Source organism: Oncorhynchus masou, chromosome 28 (assembly GCF_036934945.1).
Source record: "Oncorhynchus masou masou isolate Uvic2021 chromosome 28, UVic_Omas_1.1, whole genome shotgun sequence".
In the NCBI taxonomy this organism is placed as follows: Eukaryota; Metazoa; Chordata; class Actinopteri; order Salmoniformes; family Salmonidae; genus Oncorhynchus; species Oncorhynchus masou.
The window spans coordinates 73,275,422-73,302,392 of NC_088239.1; the positions used below are offsets into that span (position 1 = coordinate 73,275,422).

Below are 26,971 nucleotides of genomic sequence, written 5' to 3' on the forward strand. Positions count from 1 at the left end.
AGAACACAGAGAGAGAGGGAGAAAGAACACAGAGAGAGAGGGAGAAAGAACACAGAGAGAGGGAGAAAGAACACAGAGAGAGAGGGAGAAAGAACACAGAGAGAGAGAGAGAAATATGAAGGAAGCAAGTGAAAGAGAGAAACAGACGGACACACAGAGACAGTCACATAGACAGACAGAACAGAAGAAATGGTCATGCCAATGCAGCTTGTTTGAATTTGAATGAACCTTTTGCAAGAAATTCCATTTCAGATGACATATAGCACCAATCACACATGCTAGTCTTGTATTTTCATACATTCTAATTCATGCACCATAATAGTGACAGACAGAACTCACTAAATTGTGACAGAGCATCTCTTTAAATTAGCTGCTACCAGTGTTCGGATTCCATAGATTTAGTTTAGTTATTTCGTTAAGCCTATTTTAATCTCACACAACATGTTGTGACAATATTCCAAGTTTGCTTTCTGTTAAAGGACCAATGCAGTAAAAAATAAATACAGATTTTCATGTGTTTTATATTATATTGAAACTATCACTGGAAAAGAATGATTTTTTTATCAGTGCTATTTCCTGATAGTTGCTGGTTGGTTTGCATATGTGGGAGAGTCGGCATTCCATTGTGACATTACCATGCAGTAAATTGGTTAATAGACCAATAACAAAGTGAGTTCCAAACCTCTCGGCCAATAACAGCTAGATCTCAGTTTCCCCCTCCATACTCAGACTTTTCCAGACAGTCTTAGCAAAAATCTTGCTTGATAAATAGTTTTTTGCTAAAAGTCTATTACATTAAGGTACCCAGAAATAATATGATATTGAAATAAAAACAGCTAAATTTGGCCTTTAACATGCTACATGTGTCAGAACACAGGTGGTTTGTGGGTGGATACAGACTAGAGGTTACCTACAGCGGAAGACCATTACAGAAACATGGAAAATAGAACAACATTTAGAAAAAATGTATTAAATGTCCAACCTGGAATATTTGCATATTTATAACATTTTGATTTCATGGTCTGTCAGGCCACAGCTGTGTTTATTCATTTGAAGCTGGTTACATTTCTCAATCACTATCCTTCGTTTTATATCTCAGGGCTACTTTTGGGCTGAAACACAAACCCCAGATTAGCTTCAATGAGGATGTTTTGTTGTGTTGTTTCCCAGGGAAGGATGCGCGTCTCTATGTGTTCAGACTGAGCATGCTCAAGAGAGGCTTGGAGGAGAGGCAGCTGGTTCGCACCAAGTGTGACAGTCGAGAGAACAAACTGGAAAAGACCAAAGGTTCACACATGCACAGACAGACACACACACACACACACACACACACACACACACACACACACACACACACACACACACACACACACACACACACACACACACACACACACACACACACACACACAGGGGTGTCATGCACCCATTCTTTTGGAGGGGGCACAAAGTATGTGAGGATCGGGTGGAGGTGGTCCATCTGAGAATTCTTCAAACATCTGAAACAACTTTTTCCTGCAATCTAGAGGCACAATCATTATGCCTAATTCTACGTGAAAATAAGAAACAACGATATCGAAGCATAATCTCTTTATCTGTTAAATTGTCATTTTAATTAATGATGCACATTGATTCTTTAAGAACATTTATGCCTTAGTACAACTGCCACACTGATATCATAACCCAAGAATTCAAGCAATGTTTGTATATGGTAAAGTCTAGCAACCTTGCCAGCACACATGTCAGCTAAGCTAGTTGGACAAACTGCTCTATATAGAAACATACAGGACCATGACAAACTGCTCTATATAGGAACAGACAGGACCATGACAAACTGCTCTATATAGGAACAGACAGGACCATGACAAACTGCTCTATATAGGAACAGACAGGACCATGACAAACTGCTCTATATAGGAACATACAGGACCATGACAAACTGCTCTATATAGGAACAGACAGGACCATGACAAACTGCTCTATATAGGAACAGACAGGACCATGACAAACTGCTCTATATAGGAACAGACAGGACCATGACAAACTGCTCTATATAGGAACATACAGGACCATGACAAACTGCTCTATATAGGAACAGACAGGACCATGACAAACTGCTCTATATAGGAACAGACAGGACAAACCATGACAAACTGCTCTATATAGGAACAGACAGGACCATGACAAACTGCTCTATATAGGAACAGACAGGACCATGACAAACTGCTCTATATAGGAACAGACAGGACCATGACAAACTGCTCTATATAGGAACAGACAGGACCATGACAAACTGCTCTATATAGGAACATACAGGACCATGACAAACTGCTCTATATAGGAACAGACAGGACCATGACAAACTGCTCTATATAGGAACAGACAGGACCATGACAAACTGCTCTATATAGGAACAGACAGGACCATGACAAACTGCTCTATATAGGAACAGACAGGACCATGACAAACTGCTCTATATAGGAACATGACAAACTGCTCTATATAGGAACAGACAGGACCATGACAAACTGCTCTATATAGGAACAGACAGGACCATGACAAACTGCTCTATATAGGAACAGACAGGACCATGACAAACTGCTCTATATAGGAACAGACAGGACCATGACAAACTGCTCTATATAGGAACAGACAGGACCATGACAAACTGCTCTATATAGGAACAGACAGGACCATGACAAACTGCTTTTCCACAAATTTTGTTTTGACAAACTTAATTTAAAATGGATTGACAAACTGCTGATTAGGAACAGACAGGACCATGACAAACTGCCCTATAGGAACAGACAATACCCCATAATGTCAAAGACCATGGAAATGTTTTTAGACATTTTGACAAATGAATTAAAACTGAAAATCTGCAAATGCCTTGAGTCACCATGACAAAGCTCTATTAGGAACTATCCTTTGTTATGGCAAGCCTGACAATAAGTTCATATAGGAAAGATTTGTTTAACAAGTCATAATAAGTTGCATAGACTGACAAACTCTGTGTGAACAAGACCATGACAAAGTGTCATTTGAAACAGGACCATGACAAACTGCTCTATAGGAACAGAGGACCATGAGCTCTATATAGCAGAGGGAGGGATAGGAACAGACAGGGACAAAGGGATGGAACAGACAGGGACTGGGATAGGAACAGACAGGGACAAAGGGATAGGAACAGAGGGACAGGGTGGCATAGGAACAGACAGGACCATGACAAACTGATATAGGAACAGACAGCAGACAAAGGGATAGGAACAGAGGAGGGATACAGGGACAAACTGCTCTATATAGGAACATACAGGACCATGGCTCTATATAGGAACAGACAGGACCATGACAAACTGCTCTGGCATTTAGGAACAGAGGACCATGACAAACTGAGGGAAGGGACAGGACCAGACAAACTGGGATAGGAACAGACAGGACCATGACAAACTGCTCTATATAGGAACAGAGGACCATGGCTCTATATAGGAACAGACAGGGACAAACTGGATAGGAACAGACAGGACCATGACAAACTGCTCTATATAGGAACAGAGGGACCATGGATGGCATAGGAACAGAGGGACCTTCAGGTATTCACTCTCCTTGACTTTTTCCACATTTTGTTTTTACAACCTTCATTTAAAATGGGAATTGGATTTTGTGTCACTGCCCTACACAGGGACCCCATAATGCAGAATTATGTTTTTAGACATTTTTACAAATGAATTAAAACTGAAAATCTGCAATGCCTTGAGTCAATAAGTATTCTATCCTTTGTTATGGCAAGCCTAAATAAGTTCAGTAGTAAAGATTTGTTTAACAAGTCATAATAAGTTGCATAGACTAACTCTGTGTGCAAGTATAGTGCATTTGAAACCCTCTCTGTAGCAGAGGGAGTAGCAGAGGGAGGGATAGCAGAGGGAGGGATGGCAGAGGGAGGGATGGCAGAGGGATGGGATGGCAGAGGGAAGGGTGGCAGAGGGAGGGATAGCAGAGGGGGGATAGCAGAGGGAAGGGATGGCAGAGGGAAGGATAGCAGAGGGAGGGATAGCAGAGGGAGGGATGGCAGAGGGAGGGATAGCAGAGGGAAGGATGGCAGAGGGAGGGATAGCAGAGGGGAGTGGCAGAGGGAAGGATGGCAGAGGGAGGGATGGCAGAGGGAGGGATAGCAGAGGGAAGGATGGCAGAGGGAAGGATGGCAGAGGGAGGGATAGCAGAGGGAGGGATGGCAGAGGGAGGGATGGCAGAGGGGGGATAGCAGAGGGAAGGATGGCAGAGGGAGGGATAGCAGGGAGGGATAGCAGAGGGAAGGATGGCAGAGGGAGGGATGGCAGAGGGAAGGATGGCAGAGGGAGGGATGGCAGAGGGAAGTAGCAGAGGGAAGGATGGCAGAGGGAGGGATAGCAGAGGGGAGTAGCAGAGGGAAGGATGGCAGAGGGATGGATAGCAGAGGGAGGGATGGCAGAGGGAGGGATGGCAGAGGGAGGGATGGCAGAGGGAGGGATAGCAGAGGGGGATGGCAGAGGGAGGGATGGCAGAGGGAGGGATGGCAGAGGGAGGATGGCAGAGGGAAGGATGGCAGAGTGAGGGATAGCAGAGGGAAGGATGGCAGAGGGAAGGATAGCAGAGGGAAGGATGGCAGAGGGAAGGATGGCAGAGGGAGGGATGGCAGAGGGAGGATGGCAGAGGGAGGATGGCAGAGGGAGGGATGGCAGAGGGAGAGATGGCAGAGGGAGAGATGGCAGAGGGAGGGATGGCAGAGGGAAGGATGGCAGAGGGAGGGATGGCAGAGGGAGGGATGGCAGAGGGAGGGATGGCAGAGGGAAGGATGGCAGAGGGAAGGTTGGAGAGGGAAGGATGGCAGAGGGAGGGATGGCAGAGGGAGGGATGGCAGAGGGAAGGTAGGAGAGGGAAGGATGGCAGAGGGAAGGGTGGCAGAGGTAAGGATGGCAGAGGGAAGGTAGGAGAGGGAAGGATGGCAGAGGGAGGGATAGCAGAGGGGAGGGTGGCAGAGGGAGGGATAGCAGAGGGGAGTAGCAGAGGGAAGGGTGGCAGAGGGAAGGACGGCAGAGGGAGGGATAGCAGAGGGAGGGATGGCAGAGGGGAAGGATGGCAGAGGGAGGGATGGCAGAGGGGAGTAGCAGAGGGAAGGATGGCAGAGGGAGGGATAGCAGAGGGAAGGATGGCACATGGAGGGATGGCAGAGGGAGTAGGAGGGAAGGATGGCAGAGGGAGGGATAGCAGAGGGAAGGATGGCAGAGGGATGGATAGCAGAGGGAGGGATGGCAGAGGGAGGGATAGCAGAGGAGGGAGGGATGGCAGAGGGAAGGATGGCAGAGGTAAGGACGGCAGAGGGAAGGTTGGAGAGGGAAGGATGGCAGAGGGAGGGATAGCAGAGGGGGAGGATGGCAGAGGGAAGGATAGGAGAGGGAAGGATGGCAGAGAAGGGAGAAGAGGGAGGGATTGCAGAGGGGAGGTACGAGAGCGAGGGATAGCAGAGGGGGTGGCAGAAGGAGGGATAGCAGAGGGAGGGATAGCAGAGGGGAGGTAGGAGAGGGAGGGATAGCAGAGGGGGTAGCAGAAGGAGGGATAGCAGAGGGGGTAGCAGAAGGAGGGATAGCAGAGGGAGGGTAGCAGAGGGAGGGATAGCAGAGGGAAGGTATGAGAGGGAAGGATGGCAGAGGGAGGGATGGCAGAGTGAGGGATAGCAGAGGGAAGGATGGCAGAGGGAAGGATGGCAGAGTGAGGGATAGCAAAGGGAGGGATAGCAGAGGGGATAGCAGAGGGAGGGTAGCAGAGGGAGGGATAGCAGAGGGAGGGATAGCAGAGGGGATAGCAGAGTGAGGGTAGCAGAGGGAGGGTAGCAGAGGGATGGATAGCAAAGGGAGAGATAGCAGAGGGGATAGCAGTGGGAGGGATAGCAGAGGGGATAGCAGAGGGAGGGTAGCAGAGGGAGGGTAGCAGAGGGAGGGATAGCAGAGGGAGGGTAGCAGAGGGAGGGTAGCAGAGGGAGGGATAGCAGAGGGAGGGATAGCAAGGGAGGGATAGCAGAGGGGATAGCAGAGGGAGGGTAGCAGAGGGAGGGATAGCAGAGGGAGGGATAGCAGAGGGAGTGTAGCAGAGGGAGGGATAGCAGAGGGAGGGATAGCAGAGGGATGGATAGCAGAGGGAGGGATAGCAGAGGGAGAGGGATGGCAGAGGGAGGGATAGCAGAGGGGATAGCAGAGGGAGTGTAGCAGAGGGAGGGATAGCAGAGGGAGGGTAGCAGAGGGAGGGATAGCAGAGGGAGGAATAGCAGAGGGAATAGCAGAGGGAGGGTAGAAGAGAGAGGGTAGCAGAGGTAGGGTAGCAGAGGGAGGGATAGCAAAGGGAGGGATAGCAGATGGAGATATAGCAGAGGGGATAGCAGAGGGAGGGTAGCAGAGGGAGGGTAGCAGAGGGAGGGTAGCAGAGGGAGGGATAGCAGCAGCACTCAAAGAGGAATGTGCTCAGATTAATAGTAAAAATAGTACTATCATAGTACTATCATTTTCTCAGAGTAATATAAATAATAGTAATAACAGTAATAATAATAGTAATGCCAGTAATAATAATAGTAATAATAGTAGCAGTAATAATAATAGTAATAGTAATAACATTAATAATAATAGTAATAGCAATTCCAGTAATAATAATAGGAATAGTAATACCAGTAATAGTAATAGTAATACCAGTAATAATAATAGTAATAGTAATACCAGTAATAATAATAGTAATAGTAATACCAGTAATAATAATAGTAATAATAGTAATAGTAACAGTAATAATAATAGCAATAATAGTAATAGTAACAGTAATAATAATAGTAATAGTAATAACATTAATAATAATAGTAATAGTAATACCAGTAATAGTAATAGTAATACATGTAATAATAATAGTAATAATAGTAATAGTAACAGTAATAATAATAGTAATAATAGTAATAGTAACAGTAATAATAATAGTAATAGTAATAACATTAATAATAATAGTAATAGTAATACCAGTAATAATAATAGTAATACCAGTAATAGTAATAGTAATAACATTAATAATAATAGTAATAGTAATACCAGTAATAGTAATACATGTAATAATAATAGTAATAATAGTAATAGTAACAGTAATAATAATAGTAATAATAGTAATAGTAACAGTAATAATAATAGCAATAATAGTAATTGTAACAGTAATAATAATAGTAATAGTAATAACATTAATAATAATAGTAATAGTAATACCAGTAATAGTAATAGTAATACATGTAATAATAATAGTAATAATAGTAATAGTAACAGTAATAATAATAGTAATAATAGTAATAGTAACAGTAATAATAATAGTAATAGTAATAACATTAATAATAATAGTAATAGTAATACCAGTAATAATAATAGTAATAATAGTAATAGTAACAGTAATAATAATAGTAATAACATTAATAATAATAGTAATAGTAATACCAGTATTAATAATAGTAATAGTAATACCAGTAATAATAATAGTAATAGTAATACCAGTAATAATAATAGTAATAATAGTAATAGTAATTCCAGTAATAATAATAGTAATAGTAATACCAGTAATAATAATAGTAATAGTAATACCAGTAATAATAATAGTAATAGTAATACCAGTAATAATAATAGTTATAATAGTAATAGTAACAGTAATAATAATAGTAATAGTAATAACATTAATAATAATAGTAATAGTAATACCAGTATTAATAATAGTAATAGTAATAACAGTAATAGTAATAATAATAGTAATAATAGTAATAGTAATACCAGTAATAATAATAGTAATAGTAATACCAGTATTAATAATAGTAATAGTAATAACAGTAATGGTAATAATAATAGTAATAATAGTCATAGTAATACCAGTAATAATAATAGTAATAGTAATACCAGTATTAATAATAGTAATAGTAATAACAGTAATGGTAATAATAATAGTAATAATAGTAATAGTAATACCAGTAATAATAATAGTAATAGTAATACCAGTAATAGTAATAGTAATAGTAATACCAGTAATAATAATAGTAATAGTAATACCAGTAATAATAATAGTAATAGTAATAACATTAATAATAATAATAATAATAGTAATAACAGTAATAATAATAGTAATAGTACTACCAGTAATAATAATAGTAATAGTAATAACAGTAATAATAATAGTAATAGTAATACCAGTAATAATAATAGTAATAGTAATACCAGTAATAATAATAGTAATAGTAATAAAAGTAATGGTAATAATAATAGTAATAATAGTAACAGCAGTAATAATTCCATTGCTCTATTGCATACTGTAGCTAACCACTCAAACATATTATTCCCCTCTCTTTTTCTCTCTCACACACCTTTATCCTCTCTCTATCCTCTTCTCCTCTGCCTTTTCTCTTACACTCTCTCCACCTCCCCCTTCCTCTCTGTCCCAGGGTGTCACCTATACTCCATCAACACCCACCATGGGTCAGAGTTGAGGATCGTGGCGGCCATCAGGAATAAGCTCCTCCTCATCACCAGGAAACAGCCCCGCCTCGACGGCCTAGGCACCCTCGCTGCTGCAACCCACTCGCCCGTGGACCAGTTCCAGTACATACGGGTGAGAGAAACTGTACACACAAGTGGACACATTCAGACTCGCGCAGTTTAATCGCACACAGAAACACACACAACACGTACACATTCTTTGGGGGAATTATTGAATGAGTTCAACAAGTCAATAATCAGTATACCTTCCAAGTAAAATACAATCTGATTTTATTTGTCACATGCGTCAAACACAACTGGTGTAAACTTTACCGTGAAATGCTTACTTACGAACCTTTCCCAATGAAAAGAAAATTGTAACACAAGAAGGATTTAAATAAAATACACAAGAATGGAGCTATATACAGGGAGTACCAGTACCAGATCAATGTGGAGCTATATACAGGGAGTACCAGTACCAGATCAATGTGGAGCTATATACAGGGAGTACCAGTACCAGATCAATGTGGAGCTATATACAGGGAGTACCAGTACCAGATCAATGTGGAGCTATATACAGGGAGTACCAGTACCAGATCAATGTGGAGCTATATACAGGGAGTACCAGTACCAGATCAATGTGGAGCTATATACATGAAGTACCAGTACCAGATCAATGTGGAGCTATATACAGGGAGTACCAGTACCAGATCAATGTGGAGCTATATACAGGGAGTACCAGTACCAGATCAATGTGGAGCTATATACATGGAGTACCAGTACCAGATCAATGTGGAGCTACATACAGGGAGTACCAGTACCAGATCAATGTGGAGCTATATACAGGGAGTACCAGTACCAGATCAATGTGGAGCTATATACAGGGAGTACCAGTACCAGATCAATGTGGAGCTATATACAGGGAGTACCAGTACCAGATCAATGTGGAGCTATATACAGGGAGTACCAGTACCAGATCAATGTGGAGCTATATACAGGGAGTACCAGTACCAGATCAATGTGGAGCTATATACAGGGAGTACCAGTACCAGATCAATGTGGAGTTACTGTATAAACAGGGAGTACCAGTACCAGATCAATGTGCAGACATGTGAGCTATTTGAGGGAGATATGTACTTGAAGGCAGGGTAAAGTGACTCGGCATCAGGATAGATAATAATAAGGTATTTGAGGTAGATATGTACATGAAGGCAGGGTAACATGACTAGGTGTCAGGATAGATAATAATGAAGTATTTGAGGTAGATATGTACATGAAGGCAGGGTAACATGACTAGGTGTCAGGATAGATAATAATGAAGTATTTGAGGTAGATATGTACATGAAGGCAGGGTAACATGACTAGGTGTCAGGATAGATAATAATGAAGTATTTGAGGTAGATATGTACATGAAGGCAGGGTAACATGACTAGGTGTCAGGATAGATAATAATGAAGTATTTGAGGTAGATATGTACATGAAGGCAGGGTAAAGTGACTAGGCATTAGGATAGATAATAATGAGGTATTTGAGGTAGATATGTACATGAAGGCAGGGTAAAGTGACTAGGCATCAGGATAGATAATAATAAGGTATTTGAGGTAGATATGTACATGAAGGCAGGGTAAAGTGACTAGACATCAGGATAGATAATAATGAGGTATTTGAGGTAGATATGTACATGAAGGCAGGGTAAAGTGACTAGGCATCAGGATAGATAATAATAAGGTATTTGAGGTAGATATGTACATGAAGGCAGGGTAAAGTGACTAGGCATCATAGTAGATAATATTAAACGTAAAATAAAGAATAAGTAGCAGCAGAAAATGATGTGTAAAAGTGATGTGTGTTTGTGTTGTTATTCATGTGTGTGATATGTGTGTTTGTGTTGTTATTCATGTGTGTGTTATGTGTGGGAGTGTCAATGTAGTGTGGTAGTGAGTGTGTATATAGTGTGTATATAGTGTGTATAGTCTTTTTAGTGTGTATATGGTGTGTAAAGAGTGTATATGGTGTGTATAGTCTAGTGAGTGTGTATATGGTGTGTAAGTCTAGTGTGTATAGTGTGTATAGTCTAGTGAGTGTATAGTGTATAGTCTAGTGAGTGTATATGTATACATGTAAAGTCTAGTGAGTGTGTAGTATATGGTGTGTATAGTCTAGTGAGTGTGTATATGGTGTGACTAGTGTGTATATGGTGTGTATAGTATAATAATATGGTGTTAAAGTCTAGTGAGTGTGTATATGGTGTGTAAAAGTGAGTGTGTATATGGTGTGAAGTGAGTGTGTATATGGTGTGTAAAGTCTAGTGTGTGTATATGGTGTGTATAGTCTAGTGAGTGTGTATATGGTGTGAAAGTGAGTGTGTATATGTGTAAAGTCTAGTGAGTGTGTATATGGTGTGTATAGTCTAGTGAGTGTGTATATGGTGTGTAAGTCTAGTGAGTGTGTATATGGTGTGTAAAGTCTAGTGAGTGTGTATATGGTGTGATAGTCTAGTGAGTGTGTATATGGTGTGTAGTCTAGTGAGTGTGTATATGGTGTGTAAAGTCTAGTGAGTGTGTATATGGTGTGTATAGTCTAGTGAGTGTGTATATGGTGTGTAAAGTCTAGTGAGTGTGTATATGGTGTGTAAAGTCTATGGATGGTGTGTATAGTCTAGTGAGTGTGTATATGGTGTGTAAAGTCTAGTGAGTGTTTGTATATGGTGTGTAAAGTCTAGTGAGTGTGTATATGGTGTGTATAGTCTAGTGAGTGTGTATATGGTGTGTAATGGTGTGTAAAGTCTAGTGAGTGTGTATATGGTGTGTATAGTCTAGTGAGTGTGTATATGGTGTGTAAAGTCTAGTGAGTGTGTATATGGTGTGTATAGTCTAGTGAGTGTGTATATGGTGTGTAAAGTGTGTATATGGTGTGTATAGTCTAGTGATGTATATGGTGTGTAAAGTCTAGTGAGTGTGTGATGGTGTGTAGTCTATGAGTGTGTATATGGTGTGTATAAGTGAGTGTGTATATGGTGTGTAAAGTCTAGTGAGTGTGTATATGGTGTGTATAGTCTAGTGAGTGTGTATATGGTGTGTATAGTCTAGTGAGTGTGTATATGGTGTGTATAGTCTAGTAGTGTGAGTGTGTATATGTGTATAGTCTAGTGAGTGTGTATATGGTGGTATAGTGTGTATATGGTGTGTATATGGTGTGTCTAGTGAGTGTGTATATGGTGTGTAAAGTCTAGTGAGTGTGTATATGGTGTGTATAGTCTAGTGAGTGATATGGTGTGTATATGGTGTGTATAGTCTAGTGAGTGTGTATATGGTGTGTAGTCTAGTGAGTGTGTATATGGTGTGTAGTCTAGTGAGTGTGTATATGATATGTGTGTATAGTCTAGTGAGTGTGTATATGGTGTGTATAGTCTAGTGAGTGTGTATATGGTGTGTATAGTCTAGTGAGTGTGTATATGGTGTGTATATAGTGAGTGTGTATATGGTGTGTAAAGTCTAGTGAGTGTGTATATGGTGTGTATATGGTGTGTATAGTCTAGTGAGTGTGATGGTGTGTATAGTCTAGTGAGTGTGTAAAGTGTATAGTCTAGTGTGAGTGTGTATATGGTGTGTATAGTCTAGTGAGTGTGATGGTGTGTATAGTCTAGTGAGTGTGTATAGTCTAGTCTAGTGAGTGTATATGGTGTGTATAGTCTAGTGAGTGTGTATATAGGTGTGTATAGTCTAGTGAGTGTGTATATGGTGTGTATAGTCTAGTGAGTGTGTATATGGTGTGTATAGTCTAGTGAGTGTATATGGTGTGTATAGTCTAGTGAGTGTGTATATGGTGTGTATAGTCTAGTGAGTGTGTATATGGTGTGTATAGTCTAGTGAGTGTGTATATGGTGTGTATAGTCTAGTGAGTGTGTATATGGTGTGTAAAGTCTAGTGAGTGTGTATATGGTGTGTATAGTCTAGTGAGTGTGTATATGGTGTGTATAGTCTAGTGAGTGTGTATATGGTGTGTAAAGTCTAGTGTGTGTATATGGTGTGTATAGTCTAGTGAGTGTGTATATGGTGTGTAAAGTCTAGTGAGTGTGTGGTGTGTATAGTCTAGTGAGTGTGTATATGGTGTGTAAGTCTAGTGAGTGTGTATATGGTGTGTATAGTCTAGTGAGTGTGTATATGGTGTGTAATAGTCTAGTGAGTGTGTATATGGTGTGTAAAGTCTAGTGAGTGTGTATATGGTGTGTAAGTCTAGTGAGTGTGTATATGGTGTGTAAGTCTAGTGAGTGTGTATATGGTGTGTATAGTCTAGTGAGTGTGTATATGGTGTGTATAGTCTAGTGAGTGTGTATATGGTGTGTAGTCTAGTAGTGTGTGTGTGTGTAATAGTCTAGTGAGTGTGTATATGGTGTGTAAAGTCTAGTGAGTGTGTATATGTGTGTATAGTCTAGTGAGTGTGTATATGGTGTGTAAAGTCTAGTGTGTGTGAGTGTGTATAGTGAGTGTGTGGTGTGTAAAGTCTAGTGAGTGTGTATATGGTGTGTAAAGTCTAGTGAGTGTGTATATGTGTGTGTATAGTCTAGTGAGTGTGTGTGTGTATAGTCTAGTGTGTATGGTGTGTATAGTCTAGTGAGTGTGTATATGGTGTGTATAGTCTAGTGAGTGTGTATATGGTGTGTAAAGTCTAGTGAGTGTGTATATGGTGTGTATAGTCTAGTGAGTGTGTATATAAAGTCTAGTGTGTATATGGTGTGTATAGTCTAGTGAGTGTGTATATGGTGTGTAAGTCTAGTGAGTGTGTATATGGTGTCTATATGAGTGTGTATAGTCTAGTGAGTGTGTATATGGTGTGTATAGTCTAGTGAGTGTGTATATGGTGTGTAAAGTCTAGTGAGTGTGTATATGGTGTGTATAGTCTAGTGAGTGTGTATATGGTGTGTATAGTCTAGTGAGTGTGTATATGGTGTGTATAGTCTAGTGAGTGTGTATATGGTGTGTATAGTCTAGTGAGTGTGTATATGGTGTGTATAGTCTAGTGAGTGTGTATATGGTGTGTATAGTCTAGTGAGTGTGTATATGAGTGTGTAAAGTCTAGTGAGTGTGTATATGGTGTGTATAGTCTAGTGAGTGTGTATATGGTGTGTATAGTCTAGTGAGTGTGTATATGGTGTGTATAGTCTAGTGAGTGTGTATATGGTGTGTATAAGTCTAGTGAGTAGTGAGTGTGTATATATGTGTGTATGTCTAGTGTGTATATGGTGTGTATAGTCTAGTGAGTGTGTGGTGTGTATAGTCTAGTGAGTGTGTATATGGTGTGTAAAGTCTAGTGAGTGTGTATATGGTGTGTATAGTCTAGTGAGTGTGTATATGGTGTGTATTGTCTAGTGAGTGTGTATATGGTGTGTAAAGTCTAGTGAGTGTGTATATGGTGTGTATAGTCTAGTGAGTGTGTATATGGTGTGTATAGTCTAGTGAATGTGCATATAGTTCAGGTACCGTTAATTGAATATTTAGGCTGTTTAGCAGTCTGGTTATTTAACAGTCTTATGGCTTGTGGGTAGAAGCTGTCTTGGAGCCTGTTGGTCTGAGAGCCGATGCTCCGGAACCGTTTGCTGGAAGGTAACAGAGTGAACAGTCTATGGCTTGGGTGGCTGGACTCTTTGGGTGGCTGGAGTCAAAGGTCCTGGATGGCAGTTCGGCCCCAGTGATGTACTGGGCTGTCCGCACCACCCTCTGTAGAGCTCTGCGGTCAAGGGCTGTGCCTTTGCCATACCAAGCGGTGATGCAGCCAGTTAAGATGCTCTTGGCGGTGCAGTTGTAGAACTTGTTGAGCTATTCCATTGAGCAATAGAAGGTCAGCATTTCACCACAGCTAAGGGAGCTAGTGAATGAGGAGAGGCTCATACAGGCTCACACAGGCATGCATTCACACACACACACACAGCTGTGTGAGGCCCACCCACCTGACCTGCCCCCCCCCCCCAGGAGATCTGTCTGTGTGACCCTCCAGTAGTCATGGCCCTAGTGGATGGTCCTACAGGAGAGAACGACAACATGATCTGTGTGGCCTACAAACACCAGTTTGACCTGATCAACGAGAGCACCGGGGATGCATACAGGCTGCACCACGTGGACGCCAACCGGGTGAGACCTGCTCACAATATCATTTATGCTGTTATTTACATTGGCTTCCACTTACCTGGTTGGGTGACTGAGGAGAGAGCTCAACAATGAAGGGGAAGAGTTACAGTCTAGAGGAGAACAGTTAAAGATGGGCCAATGAATGACAATGGAGTAGAATCAATTCAATACAGCGCTCTTCTCTGCCATGTGCACACAGGTCAACTTTGTGGCAGCCATCGATGTGTACGAGGATGGGGAGGCTGGTCTTTTGTTGTGTTACAATTGTGAGTCTCCATTTATCTGGGGTATTTCTACACTACACTCTTAGAAAATAAAGGTACGGTATTGTTAGTTGGGTTATAAAAAAATATCAACATACATATAATGTACCTTCAGAGGTACACATAATGACGTCACATGGTACTGTTCGGTACCTTTAGGGTACATGTGCGAATAAATTGTATAATGGTACATTTTTGTACCCCATTTTTTACCCTAATACTTGTAGGCTGTATTAGGGTAAAACTACCCCTCTAAATAAGGCCTTATGAAAAGTTGAATTATAATGATAACATACACCTTGGAATTCACTTGGTGAAGGCCACAGGAATGAAAATGAACAAATTCAACAACCATGTATCTGTCACAAACACATACAGTCATGGTTGGTAACCTCAAAGGCAAGGCACACTGAGAATTGATATTGGAGGCATGGCTTAGTGGTGGTGTGGCATTCATTAGTTATTTTTGGCCATTCATGAGTAAAAGTGTTGTACCAGTTTAAGTGGTCTATCAGAAGTACATGTTTGTCACGTATAGAGAACATATTGCTTTGTCACTGTAGTGGTACGATACAAAGGCAAAAAGCATGCTTTTGTACCTGTGGAGGAAGGTACCCTCTGAGGTATGAACTGGGGTACAATTATGCACCTATAACTAAAAGTACAAAGGAGAGTCCTTACAGTGAGATTCCACCCCAGGGACCAGCGGCTGTACTCCTTTAGGATCAAGTCTAAACCTTTATTTCTGAGGGTGTAGTAACGTTTGAATATATATTATACATTGTCCTCAACACCCATATACACCAGGTTCCTATATATACAAGATTCCTATATATACAAGGTTCCTATATATACAAGGTTCCTATATATACAAGGTTCCTATATATACAAGGTTCCTATATATACAAGGTTCCTACATATACAAGGTTCCTATATATACAAGGTTCCTATATATACAAGGTTCCTATATATACAAGGTTCCTACATATACAAGGTTCCTATATATACAAGGTTCCTATATATACAAGGTTCCTACATATACAAGGTTCCTATATATACAAGGTTCCTATATATACAAGGTTCCTACATATACAAGGTTCCTACATATACAAGGTTCCTATATATAGAAGGTTCCTATATATAGAAGGTTCCTATATATACAAGGTTCCTACATATACAAGGTTCCTATATATACAAGGTTCCTATATATACAAGGTTAACGACTGTGTTTCTATATTTAGACTTATGTTTCTAAACTCGTATTTCTGTGCAGATACTTGTTCCTGTCATGACTTAACAATGACATGGTATAAAGGCATATCGAGTCACTAATATATCCGTTCTGATACTGTATATCTCATATGTTCCCCAGATATCTGTTCCTATAAGAAGGTGTGTCCGTTCAATGGGTCCACCCCTATGATCCAGTCTAATGCCTCTGACTTACACTTCAGCTGGAACCAGATGCCGAACGCCATCGGTGAGTAGCACTGGTAACCATAGCAACCCGCAGCCCCACCCTACCCCTCCCCACACCCCGCTCCCTCCCTTGGTCAGCCCAGCCTCCGGCCCTGGCCTGAGCCCCATCACCATGGTAACATGCAGCGGGTGGCCACCCAGGCTAGTCGTCCAGAGTGTTTGTCTGTTGGAGTCTGTGTTTGTTTCTGATGATGAAAGCAGAGAAAGGCTGGCTAAAGATACATCACACAAGCTACAGTTTCTCTTATGTTAGTATGTGTATGTTTGTACTGTCATGCTGCTTTGACAAACCAATTTTACCCTTAGGATTCATTTATTAGGACATTATCTATCCAAACCATCTATCTGAATCTATCAGCTCCATTCAGGTGTTCTTCAGAAGGTTGATGCTGTGCTTTGGAATCATAATTACTTCATAGTCATGCACTCATTATTACTGTTGATTCTCCGTTCTGCCTGTCAATGCACTTTTTCTTATGCTATGTCAGCACATGGGATGTTAATCTTTTATTCAATAACAGGAAGTTGTTGTTGTGTTAGTGTGTGCGTTCCCCTACATCTTGGCCTTTACTACTGACTCCATTGAGATCCGGCTGGTTGTCAACGGTAACCTGGTCTACACAGCTGTCGTGCCAGAGCTCCAGCTGACTGCCTCCAGGGTGAGTTTGATTGACAGGTGGAAGTGTCCAATCATGATGATAATGAATCTGAGTTATAAAGCGCTTTTCCTACACAACACAAAAGAGAGAGAGAAAGTGTGTGTGTGTGTGCGCATGTGTGTGCATGCGTTCACGAGCGTTCATGAGCGTGTATGTGCCTGTCCGTTTGTGAGCATGTGTGTGTGTGTGTGTGTGTGTGTGTGTGTGTGTGTGTGTGTGTGTGTGTGTGTCTGTGTGTGTGTGTGTGTGTGTGTGTGTGTGTGTGTGTGTGTGTGTGTGTGTGTGTGTGTTCTCAGCAATCTTATTTCAATCAGTTTATTATCCCGGAGGGACCACACATACACACTATATCAAACACACACCTCATACACAACAGAAGGGCACATGCAGACTGTACCATTCAACAATATGAAACACTACCTCATCATGTTGTAGCAGGTGTTGGATTCTAGATTGAAATAGACTGATACATGTTACCATACTAGAACTTATTGATGACTTTACATGTATAAGGAATGTGTATGTTGGGGTCAATGAAGGGTGGATAGAAACTGAAGGGTGGATAGGAACTGAAGGGTGGATAGGAACTGAAGGGTGGATAGGAACTGAAAGGTGGATAGGAACTGAAGGGTGGATAGGAACTGAAGGGTGGATAGGAACTGAAGGGTGGATAGGAACTGAAGGGTGGATAGGAACTGAAGGGTGGATAGGAACTGAAGGGTGGATAGGAACTGAAGGGTGGATAGGAACTGAAGGGTGGATAGGAACTGAAGGGTGGATAGGAACTGAAGGGTGGATAGGAACTGAAGGGTGGATAGGAACTGAAGGGTGGATAGCAACTGAAGGGTGGATAGGAACTGAAGGGTGGATAGGAACTGAAGGGTGGATAGGAACTGAAGGGTGGATAGGAACTGAAGGGTGGATAGGAACTGAAGGGTGGATAGGAACTGAAGGGTGGATAGGAACTGAAGGGTGGATAGGAACTGAAGGGTGGATAGCAACTGAAGGGTGGATAGGAACTGAAGGGTGGATAGGAACTGAAGGGTGGATAGGAACTGAAGGGTGGATAGCAACTGAAGGGTGGATAGGAACTGAAGGGTGGATAGCAACTGAAGGGTGGATAGGAACTGAAGGGTGGATAGGAACTGAAGGGTGGATAGGAACTGAAGGGTGGATAGGAACTGAAGGGTGGATAGCAACTGAAGGGTGGATAGCAACTGAAGGGTGGATAGGAACTGAAGGGTGATAGGATAGGAACTGAAGGGTGGATAGGAACTGAAGGGTGGATAGGAACTGAAGGGTGGATAGGAACTGAAGGGTGGATAGGAACTGAAGGGTGGATAGGAACTGAAGGGTGGATAGGAACTGAAGGGTGGATAGGAACTGAAGGGTGGATAGGAACTGAAGGGTGGATAGGAACTGAAGGGTGGATAGGAACTGAAGGGTGGATAGGAAAGTTACTGAATGAGACAGAAAGTTAATATTCAACGACCCTCCTACTACCGTCCTATCTCACAGACATACACTTCCACACCCACCAACGTTCTAACATCAGGCAGGGCCATGATTACAATCCTGTCTAGCAACAGGGATGTCTAGATGTGTAAGGAGTTGACCCAGCCTAGTAGGAGGTTATAAATATATGTGATTGTGTAATCATGCTTTGTCTTTGCATCTGTTGGACCCAGTGAGTGAATACATTTGGTTTGAGCTTTTCCTAGTTGTCTGTTTGAGTTTTTACTCTGTTTGTTCAGAACCTAAGACAGGTGATGGCATTATTTCACTAACCAACACCTCTCTCTCTCTCTCTCTCTCTCTCTCTCTCTCTCTCTCTCTCTCTCATTATTTCACTAACCAACACCTCTCTCTCTCTCTCTCTCTCTCATTATTTCACTAACCAACACCTCTCTCTCTCTCTCTCATTATTTCACTAACCAACACCTCTCTCTCTCTCTCTCATTATTTCACTAACCAACACCTCTCTCTCTCTCTCTCATTATTTCACTAACCAACACCTCTCTCTCTCTCTCTCTCTCATTATTTCACTAACCAACACCTCTCTCTCTCTCATTATTTCACTAACCAACACCTCTCTCTCTCTCTCTCTCATTATTTCACTAACCAACACCTCTCTCTTTCTCTCTCATTATTTCACTAACCAACACCTCTCTCTCTCTCATTATTTCACTAACCAACACCTCTCCCTCTCTCTCATTATTTCACTAACCAACACCTCTCTCTCTCTCTCATTATTTCACTAACCAACACCTCTCTCTCTCTCTCATTATTTCACTATATCTCTTCATCTTTCCCCACTTTCTCTTTCACTATCTCTCTCTACCTCTATCAATCTTTCTCCTTCTCCACTTTTTCTTTAAATCCCTTCACCTCCCCCCATCCCCCCCATCAGTCAGACATCTACTTTGTGTCGTCCGCTCCGGTCAACTCTGCCTCCAACTGCAGCTCCCGGGACACCAGTTCCCAGAGTTCCCCACAGACGCCCACCGGCTATGAGATGCCCGTGTTCCCATTGCCGCTCGGAGACGGTAAGCCTCACCAAGCAACCAATCACGTTATAGGATGACAACACAATTGGAAACGCACACTTCATCTGTGTCATTTTGGGGGACTGCAGTAGTTAGTGTGTGTGACACACATCATATGTATGCACACGTACTCCAGAGTGCTAGTGTGTTACTCTGGATAGAGAGTTGGGTGTGGGACCTGAACTGGGCTTTAGAGGGTGAAGGGTGTAGTATATAGCCTGGGACCTGAACTGGGCTTTAGAGGGTGATGGGTGTACTATATAGCCTGGGACCTGAACTGGGCTTTAGAGGGTGATGGGTGTAGTATATAGCCTGGGACCTGAACTGGGCTTTAGAGGGGGTAGAGTGTACTACATAGCCTGGGACCTGAACTGGGCTTTAGAGGGTGATGGGTGTAGTATATATCATGGGACCTGAACTGGGCTTTAGAGGTGGTCGAGTGTAGTATATATCATGGGACCTGAACTGGGCTTTAGAGTGTGAAGGGTGTAGTATATAGCCTGGGACCTGAACTGGGCTTTAGAGGGGGTAGAGTGTAGTATATATCATGGTACCTGAACTGGGCTTTAGAGGGGGTAGAGTATAGTATATATCATGGTACCTGAACTGGGCTTTAGAGGGGGTAGAGTATAGTATATATCATGGGACCTGAACTGGGCTTTAGAGGGGGTAGAGTGTAGTATATAGCCTGGGACTTGAACTGGGCTTTAGAGGGGGTAGAGTGTAGTATATAGCCTGGGACTTGAACTGGGCTTTAGAGGGGGTAGAGTGTAGTATATATCATGGTACCTGAACTGGGCTTTAGAGGGGGTAGAGTATAGTATATATCATGGGACCTGAACTGGGCTTTAGAGGGGGTAGAGTGTAGTATATATCATGGGACCTGAACTGGGCTTTAGAGGGGGTAGAGTGTAGTATATATCATGGGACCTGAACTGGGCTTTAGAGGGGGTAGAGTGTAGTACAGTATAGAGGGCCCTTTGAGGGGTTAAAGGGGAACTCCACTCAAAAACAATATATATATATTTTTTGTTTCATTAGTCCATTGTTGATACAGTTCCAAAATGTTGTGCATGTCAGCAATAAAGTTTTCAAGATCTTGGACATTCAAGAAGCAATGTGTCACCTGCCACATCATTTTGTCAATGTGTCACCTGCCACATCATTATGTCAATGTGTCATCTGCCACATCATTATGTCAATGTGTCACCTGCCACATCATTATGATGATGCAATATACCACAAGATAGTTTTTGAGTTCCCCTTTAAGATTCTTCCATCTTTTACCAGGTTCTTCTTCTCTTTTCTATTGGTCAAGTCTAGTCTTGGAACACTACTATAACCATTAACATCCCTGTAGCGTTGATCTTTCCAGCTCTGGGGGTGGTGGTGTTCATACTACTGAATGTGTGTGTTCTGTCGTACCGGAGTGTGTGTGTGTATTACATAACCTTGTTCTGGTCCCTGGTTCAGATTCTATACGGATCCCCTATGGTACCAAGCTCTCCCTGTACATGTCTAAGGATGCCGAAGGTACTTCAATGAGTCTTCCACTGCTCCTCCGGTTTGTCCCAAATGGCATTGTTTTCCTTATATCGTGCACTACTTCTGACCCTACTTCTACTTCTGATATAGGGAATCAGGTGCCATTTGGGACACAGCCCTCCCTCTTCATCTAGCTGCACATGCTGCCCTACTAACATGCACGGAAAATACCTCACCTTTTAGTTTTTTTAATATGAAGCGGCATGTTTGACTGAGTGTCAGTTAAATGTTAAGTGAACGGTCTGTCTTCCCCATCACACCTTCTCTCTGTCAGAGTGACTGGAAAATGGAGGGGGTGAAAAGGGAAAGAAGAAATGGATGATAGAGAGGTAGAGATGTGGATTCAGAAAGGTATGCATGTGAGAGATGGGAGAATGTTTGAGAGAGAGAGAAGGGGGGAATGAAAAAGAGAGAGAGATGGGAGAATGTTTGAGAGAGAGAGGAGGGGGACTGAAAGAGAGAGAGAGAGAGAGAAGAGGGGGATTGAAAGAGAGAGAGAGAGATGGGAGAATGTTTGAGAGAGAGAAGAGGGGGAATGAAAGAGAGAGAGAGAGATGGGAGAATGTTTGAGAGAGAGAGAAGAGGGGGATTGAAAGAGAGAGAGATGGGATAATGTTTGAGAGAGAGAGAGGAGGGGGACTGAAAGAGAGAGAGAAGAGGGGGAATGAAAGAGAGAGAGAGATGGGAGAATGTTTGAGAGAGAGAGAGAAGGGGGGAATGAAAGAGAGAGAGGGAGATGGGAGAATGTTTGAGAGAGAGAGAGAAGAGGGGGAATGAAAGAGAGGGAGAGAGATGGGAGAATGTTTGAGAGAGAGAGAAGAGGGGGAATGAAAGAGAGAGAGATGGGAGAATGTTTGAGAGAGAGAGAGCAGGGGGAATGAAAGAGAGAGAGAGAGATGGGAGAATGTTTGAGAGAGAGAAGAGGGGGAATGAAAGAGAGAGCGAGAGATGGAAGAATGTTTGAGAGAGAGAGAGAGAGAGGAGGGGGATTGAAAGAGACAGAGATGGGAGAATGTTTGAGAGAGAGAGAGAAGAGGGAATGAAAGAGAGAGAGAGAGATGGGAGAATGTTTGAGAGAGAGAGGAGGGGGAATGAAAGAGAGAGAGATGGGAGAATGTTTGAGAGAGAGAGAGGAGGGGGACTGAAAGAGAGAGAGAGAGATGGGAGAATGTTTGAGAGAGAGAGAGAAGATGGGGAATGAAAGAGAGAGAGAGAGATGGGAGAATGTTTGAGAGAGAGAGAAGAGGGGGAATGAAAGAGAGAGAGAGATGGGAGAATGTTTGAGAGAGAGAGAGAAGAGGGGGAATGAAAGAGAGGGAGAGAGATGGGAGAATGTTTGAGAGAGAGAGGAGGGGGAATGAAAGAGAGAGAGATGGGAGAATGTTTGAGAGAGAGAGAGGAGGGGGAATGAAAGAGAGAGAGAGAGATGGGAGAATGTTTGAGAGAGAGAGAGAAGATGGGGAATGAAAGAGAGAGAGATGGGAGAATGTTTGAGAGAGAGAGAAGAGGGGGAATGAAAGAGAGAGAGAGAGATGGGAGAATGTTTGAGAGAGAGAGAGAAGATGGGGAATGAAAGAGAGAGAGAGAGATGGGAGAATGTTTGAGAGAGAGAGAAGAGGGGGAATGAAAGAGAGAGATGGGAGAATGTTTGAGAGAGAGAGAAGAGGGGGAATGAAGGAGAGAGAGAGATGGGAGAATGTTTGATAGAGAGAGACAGAGGGGAGGAGAAGACACATCTACCGCAGCATGATTTACAGATTGCACTGTCACCATGGAAACTTTTGTCAAAACCCCCTCTCCCATTCAGAGTGGTGGTCTAAATAGAGGTGCCACAATCTAGGGGGAAGGAGGGAGAGATTGGGGGGGGCTGACAAAAAATCCCATCCTCTAACCGACTGCCTATGCCTGCCGTTTCTGCTCTATGGGGAGAGCTGCTTTTCCACTGGTAGACAATTGGCTCAGTTTCAGATCAGATTTGTTGACATCAGTAACATGTGAATACAAAATGCTGAGACTGATGTGTGGATTGGACAGTCAAACTACCTCTAGTAGTATTCCACCAATCCTGAACCATGTTTAGTCATGGAATCACATCTTATTCTGATTTGAGGATTGGACAGTTATAAAACATAACAAATCAAATATTCAAAAACTCTTATGGAACCTTTATTTTGTTAGATTGTAGGTCATTTTCCCTGGAGCAGAAACGCATGTGGAATATATAGATCCATGCGATTATATATCCCAGATGGCTGCATGCTTTTTGTTTTTGGTATATTTCATATCTATTTGGTTTATTATTAACATTTCTGTCTGTCTGGTATTGTTACGGGAGAGAGGGGTCGGTAACAGTGAGTCAGTGAACCTGTCATAACAAAAGGAGTGACCCCTTTTCTCCCAGAATGCTGTTTGCATCACCTTTGACCCCGTGACATTTCAGAACTGCGGTCTGTTTGGCGCAGTGCAGCCTTCCATCACATCAGACAGTCACATAGCTGTGTGTGCGTTACTATTGCCATCCTGTCTTGATCTAGTGAAACGCTGCATTAGAATATGAGCATGCACTGCCACCTAGTGGTTAGATTTAACCATTGCAAGCCAATACACCTACATCATGTTCATTAGGGCAAAATGTATCAAAATGTTTTGCAACGTTCTTTTGGCATGTTGGGTGCCCACCCCTGCTATAGCTACCACTGGAATACAGCAGACTGTAGAGACTGGAATACAGCAGACTATAGAGACTGGAATACTGCAGCCTATAGAGACTGGAATACAGCAGACTATAGAGACTAGAATACAGCAGACTACAGAGACTGGAATACAGCAGACTATAGAGACTAGAATACAGCAGACTACAGAGACTGGAATACAGCAGACTACAGAGACTGGAATACAGCAGACTACAGAGACTGGAATACTGCAGACTATAGAGACTGGAATACAGCAGACTATAGAGACTGGAATACAGCAGACTATAGAGACTAGAATACAGCAGACTACAGAGACTGGAATACAGCAGACTATAGAGACTAGAATACAGCAGACTACAGAGACTGGAATACAGCAGACTACAGAGACTGGAATACAGCAGACTACAGAGACTGGAATACTGCAGACTATAGAGACTGGAATACAGCAGACTATAGAGACTAGAATACAGCAGACTACAGAGACTGGAATACAGCAGACTACAGAGACTGGAATACAGCAGACTACAGAGACTGGAATACTGCAGACTATAGAGACTGGAATACAGCAGACTATAGAGACTGGAATACAGCAGACTATAGAGACTAGAATACAGCAGACTACAGAGACTGGAATACAGCAGACTACAGAGACTGGAATACAGCAGACTACAGAGACTGGAATACAGCAGACTATAGAGACTGGAATACAGCAGACTACAGAGACTGGAATGCAGCAGACTATAGAGACTGGAATACAGCAGACTAATAGAGACTGGAATACAGCAGACTATAGAGACTGGAATACAGCAGACTATAGAGACTGGAATACAGCAGCCTAATAGAGACTGGAATACAGCAGCCTAATAGAGACTGGAATACAGCAGACTACAGAGACTGGAATACTGCAGACTATAGAGACTGGAATACAGCAGACTATAGAGACTGGAATACAGCAGACTATAGAGACTAGAATACAGCAGACTACAGAGACTGGAATACAGCAGACTATAGAGACTGGAATACAGCAGACTATAGAGACTGGAATACAGCAGACTACAGAGACTGGAATGCAGCAGACTATAGAGACTAGAATACAGCAGACTACAGAGACTGGAATGCAGCAGACTATAGAGACTGGAATGCAGCAGACTATAGAGACTAGAATACAGCAGACTATAGAGACTGGAATGCAGCAGACTATAGAGACTGGAATGCAGCAGACTATAGAGACTGGAATACAGCAGACTATAGAGACTGGAATACAGCAGACTATAGAGACTGGAATACAGCAGACTATAGAGACTGGAATGCAGCAGACTATAGAGACTGGAATACAGCAGACTATAGAGACTGGAATACAGCAGACTATAGAGACTGGAATGCAGCAGACTATAGAGACTAGAATACAGCAGACTACAGAGACTGGAATACAGCAGACTATGGAGACTGGAATACAGCAGACTATGGAGACTGGAATACAGCAGACTATAGAGACTGGAATGCAGCAGACTATAGAGACTGGAATGCAGCAGACTATAGAGACTGGAATACAGCAGACTATAGAGACTGGAATACAGCAGACTATAGAGACTGGAATACAGCAGACTATAGAGACTAGAATACAGCAGACTACAGAGACTGGAATACAGCAGACTACAGAGACTGGAATGCAGCAGACTATAGAGACTAGAATACAGCAGACTATAGAGACTGGAATACAGCAGACTATAGAGACTGGAATGCAGCAGACTACAGAGACTGGAATACAGCAGACTACAGAGACTGGAATGCAGCAGACTATAGAGACTAGAATACAGCAGACTACAGAGACTGGAATACAGCAGACTATAGAGACTGGAATGCAGCAGACTATAGAGACTGGAATACAGCAGACTACAGAGACTGGAATACAGCAGACTACAGAGACTGGAATGCAGCAGACTATAGAGACTAGAATACAGCAGACTACAGAGACTGGAATACAGCAGACTATAGAGACTGGAATACAGCAGACTACAGAGACTGGAATGCAGCAGACTATAGAGACTAGAATACAGCAGACTACAGAGACTGGAATACAGCAGACTATAGAGACTGGAATACAGCAGACTATAGAGACTGGAATACAGCAGACTATAGAGACTGGAATACAGCAGACTATAGAGACTGGAATGCAGCAGACTACAGAGACTGGAATGCGGTGCCGCTATGAAGATGTTAAGTATCCAATTACTCTGACTCAAACAGTCATTTAATTATTGATCCCAAACGTTGAATAATTGATGGATCGCTGTAACTGTCTGTAACTGAGTAGTCATATTATATTACACAGTGTTGAAATGGCGACGATGATGAATTCATATGTTGATCGCACACTGTGTCACTGAGTCATGTTATTAATCAGTTTAGATAGAGGAGGCTTGATTGGAACATGACATGATCATGTTCTTCATGTTCGTGTTCTTACACATATGTTCCTCTAGTGTGTGTGCGCGCGTGGGTGTGTGGTAAACTAACCAGTCTAAGGAGGTCTCCATAACGTCATTGCCTGAAGTTGCTTGATGTTGAAATGATGTCTCTCTCACCGCAATACCTTTCTCTGTATCTCTCATCCTCCATCCATCCCCACTCTCTCTGTATCTCTCCTTCTCCATCCATCCCCACTCTCTCTGTATCTCTCCTTCTCCATCCATCCCCACTCTCTCTGTATCTCTCCTTCTCCATCCATCCCCACTCTCTCTGTATCTCTCCTTCTCCATCCATCCCCACTCTCTCTGTATCTCTCCTTCTCCATCCATCCCCACTCTCTCTGTATCTCTCCTTCTCCATCCATCCCCACTCTCTCTGTATCTCTCCTTCTCCATCCCATCCCCACTCTCTCTGTATCTCTCCTTCTCCACCCCATCCCCACTCTCTCTGCATCTCTCATCCTCCATCCATCCCCACTCTCTCTGTATCTCTCCTTCTCCATCCCATCCCCACTCTCTCTGCATCTCTCCTTGTCCATCCATCCCCACTCTCTCTGTATCTCTCCTTCTCCATCCATCCCCACTCTCTCTGCATCTCTCCTTCTCCATCCATCCCCACTCTCTGCATCTCTCCTTGTCCATCCATCCCCACTCTCTGTATCTCTCCTTCTCCAACCCATCCCCAC

The 26,971-nt window shown here is 42.5% G+C and overlaps 1 protein-coding gene across 6 annotated transcripts in view; it reads left to right on the plus strand.

Annotated features, from left to right (window-relative positions):
* garnl3 (GTPase activating Rap/RanGAP domain like 3) overlaps positions 1 to 26,971 on the plus strand; it is a 209,267-nt gene that overhangs the window by 157,022 nt on the left and 25,274 nt on the right. For 4 of the 6 annotated variants that reach the window (XM_064943215.1, XM_064943216.1, XM_064943217.1 and 1 more), the window contains exons 21-28: positions 1,171 to 1,287; positions 8,474 to 8,640; positions 14,477 to 14,635; positions 14,832 to 14,898; positions 16,268 to 16,375; positions 16,915 to 17,033; positions 19,444 to 19,579; positions 21,053 to 21,112. In XM_064943215.1, the coding sequence (XP_064799287.1) occupies positions 1,171 to 1,287; positions 8,474 to 8,640; positions 14,477 to 14,635; positions 14,832 to 14,898; positions 16,268 to 16,375; positions 16,915 to 17,033; positions 19,444 to 19,579; positions 21,053 to 21,112 (933 nt within the window). The remainder of the gene's footprint in view (positions 1 to 1,170; positions 1,288 to 8,473; positions 8,641 to 14,476; positions 14,636 to 14,831; positions 14,899 to 16,267; positions 16,376 to 16,914; positions 17,034 to 19,443; positions 19,580 to 21,052; positions 21,113 to 26,971) is intronic. The other 2 variants (XM_064943218.1, XM_064943221.1) reach the window with 1 other exon arrangement.